The sequence below is a fragment of the Galeopterus variegatus genome, unplaced genomic scaffold, assembly GCF_000696425.1.
Source record: "Galeopterus variegatus unplaced genomic scaffold, G_variegatus-3.0.2 Scaffold4425, whole genome shotgun sequence".
NCBI classification, from domain to species: Eukaryota; Metazoa; Chordata; class Mammalia; order Dermoptera; family Cynocephalidae; genus Galeopterus; species Galeopterus variegatus.
This window is the reverse complement of record NW_007730536.1, coordinates 45470-47536: the sequence shown is the minus strand read 5'-3', so window position 1 is coordinate 47536 and position 2067 is coordinate 45470. Positions and strand designations below refer to the sequence as shown.

Below are 2067 nucleotides of genomic sequence, written 5' to 3'. Positions count from 1 at the left end.
CACACTTTTATTTCCAAGCCATTCTTTGGAAAAAGCTAAAAGTTGTTATAGATTTAGTTTGAAATAGCACAATCTACTTTATTTTTATAAACACCAGATGAAAAAGGGATAGGAATTCTGGGACAAATGATGATGAACTTAAAAATACTACATAAGCAGTCTTTACCAAGGACTTGTTAAACTTGGGACTAGCGTTCCTCCTTTTTCTGAGAACATGGTGTCTACAATAAAGGAACTGAACTTGCTGTAAAGGCCACCAAAGTCATGCCCAATGAGTTGGCAGACCAAAAGCTACCATGGACCAGTGCTTAAGCAACACTCAAAAAAAAGTACTAACCTGGCTCACTCTTTCATTTACCTTACAAATGAGTTTCTGACCCAGCTTGTTATGGCAGAAAGACTGAAATGGTGATTAGAGTATATTGCTAACAGAAATTTGGCTAGTCTTTGAAAACAATGGAAAACTCAGGAATTAACAGTGCAAATTTACCTTCATAGCCTATACAATTTTTATTTTAAATGACTTCTGATTATTTAGTAAAGTATTCAAGCTAATGCCAATGGAGTAAAACCAACAACTGTAATCTCATTTCATGAAAGGACACTATGGAAGCCATTGCTCAAATGTGTTCATGTGTTTTCATATCCAGCTGATATAAAATGATCCACAAAATTAGAAATTGTTCATCTAAGACTGAAATCAAACTCCAACAGAAAAAGCCTACATATATATTTGAGAAGATTTCAGAATACTGACTTTCATTAGTAAAGCAAAGCCTTAATACCTGGATGGGTATAGAGCCTTCTTGTCTTTGAAGAGTTCACTAGCTTCCAGTTTCTCTTCATAAATAAGTTTCCGCTGGTCTGTGAACTGGTCCCTATATTTTTTACACTGTGAGATATGAGAAGAAAAAAAACATCGCTTGTATAAATAACTTATTCTTAAATATGCTAAGCCAATTTAACAACAAGAATAAGAGTGAAAGTGTACAGAACATTCATTTAAAAGGTCAAAAACATTCTTCCTTTGTGAGTTTTAAAAAGCTGGCCTTGGAAACGTCATAAAAACTATTATTTTATATTGTGCAACTTGGGACGATTCTTCAAATATACCAGGGCCTAGCGGGCACGGGCCCTGTGAGGAGTGCTGTTTCCTCCCACGATGACACCAGTCCCTGGAGATCCTCCAGCCCTGAGGCTGTCACTCCCCTAACAGCAAAAAACACTACACCATCATAACCCTGTGCACACATTCACACACACAGAGACAACTGACACAAAAGCTTCACAAAACAATACTTACCCACTCTTCATGTCATACACCCTGCCTCCTATTTTCTGTTCTACTGCATTTCATTTAAAAATGCTGGTAGTAATCTACTAAACTGATTTCATGACCCATATATATGTTATGACCTATAGTTTGAAAAACAGTGCTCCAAATCCCCCCACTATCATTATACAATGTGGACACTGGACCTGAGAAATGCCCCTTCATTCCGACTCTGAGACTGTAAGGAAAAGAGACAGGCAATGGCCAGAGGGGCAGGGCTTTTTTACATGAGCCCTCCAAGAAATGCAGTTACAGGTATGAAAGTGCACCACTGAAATAAATTCATGAAATGTCAGCATTGCTGCTGACCGCTTCCATGGAAAGGCTCCCCTGAGCAAAAAACGGTCCTCTCAATCCCCACCCCCAATCCAAGGTAGGTAAGGACGAGGTCTCTGCAGCCAGGGAAGAGCAGAGGCAGAGTGGACTCTCAGCATTGGCAGCTCCCATCATTATTTCTAGAAATAGTTTTTACACCAGACTCAAAGAGGGAGATGAATAATTGAGAGGTCGACGAATCTCACCTAATTGGCTCCCTGTTACAGAAAAGAACTCAGGAATCCAGTTCTGTATGGTGTGCTGGTATCACTCGTGATACTAATTAGCAATAATGTCCCTTTAAACGTAAGTGATTCTGATCCATAAAAAACAAGCCTACAGTGCAAGGCAAAAGAGTTTCCCAGAAGATGTATCCACTGACCATTCATTTAAATATAAGCCCTTTATTACATCAGATA

The 2067-nt window shown here is 38.8% G+C and overlaps 1 protein-coding gene across 1 annotated transcript in view; it reads right to left on the bottom strand.

Moving 5' to 3' along the window:
- Positions 1-2067, bottom strand: part of MYO1B (myosin IB) — a 56981-nt gene that overhangs the window by 12821 nt on the left and 42093 nt on the right. The window contains exon 19 of the mRNA XM_008587554.1: positions 786-892. Coding sequence (XP_008585776.1) covers positions 786-892 — 107 coding nt within the window. The remainder of the gene's footprint in view (positions 1-785; positions 893-2067) is intronic.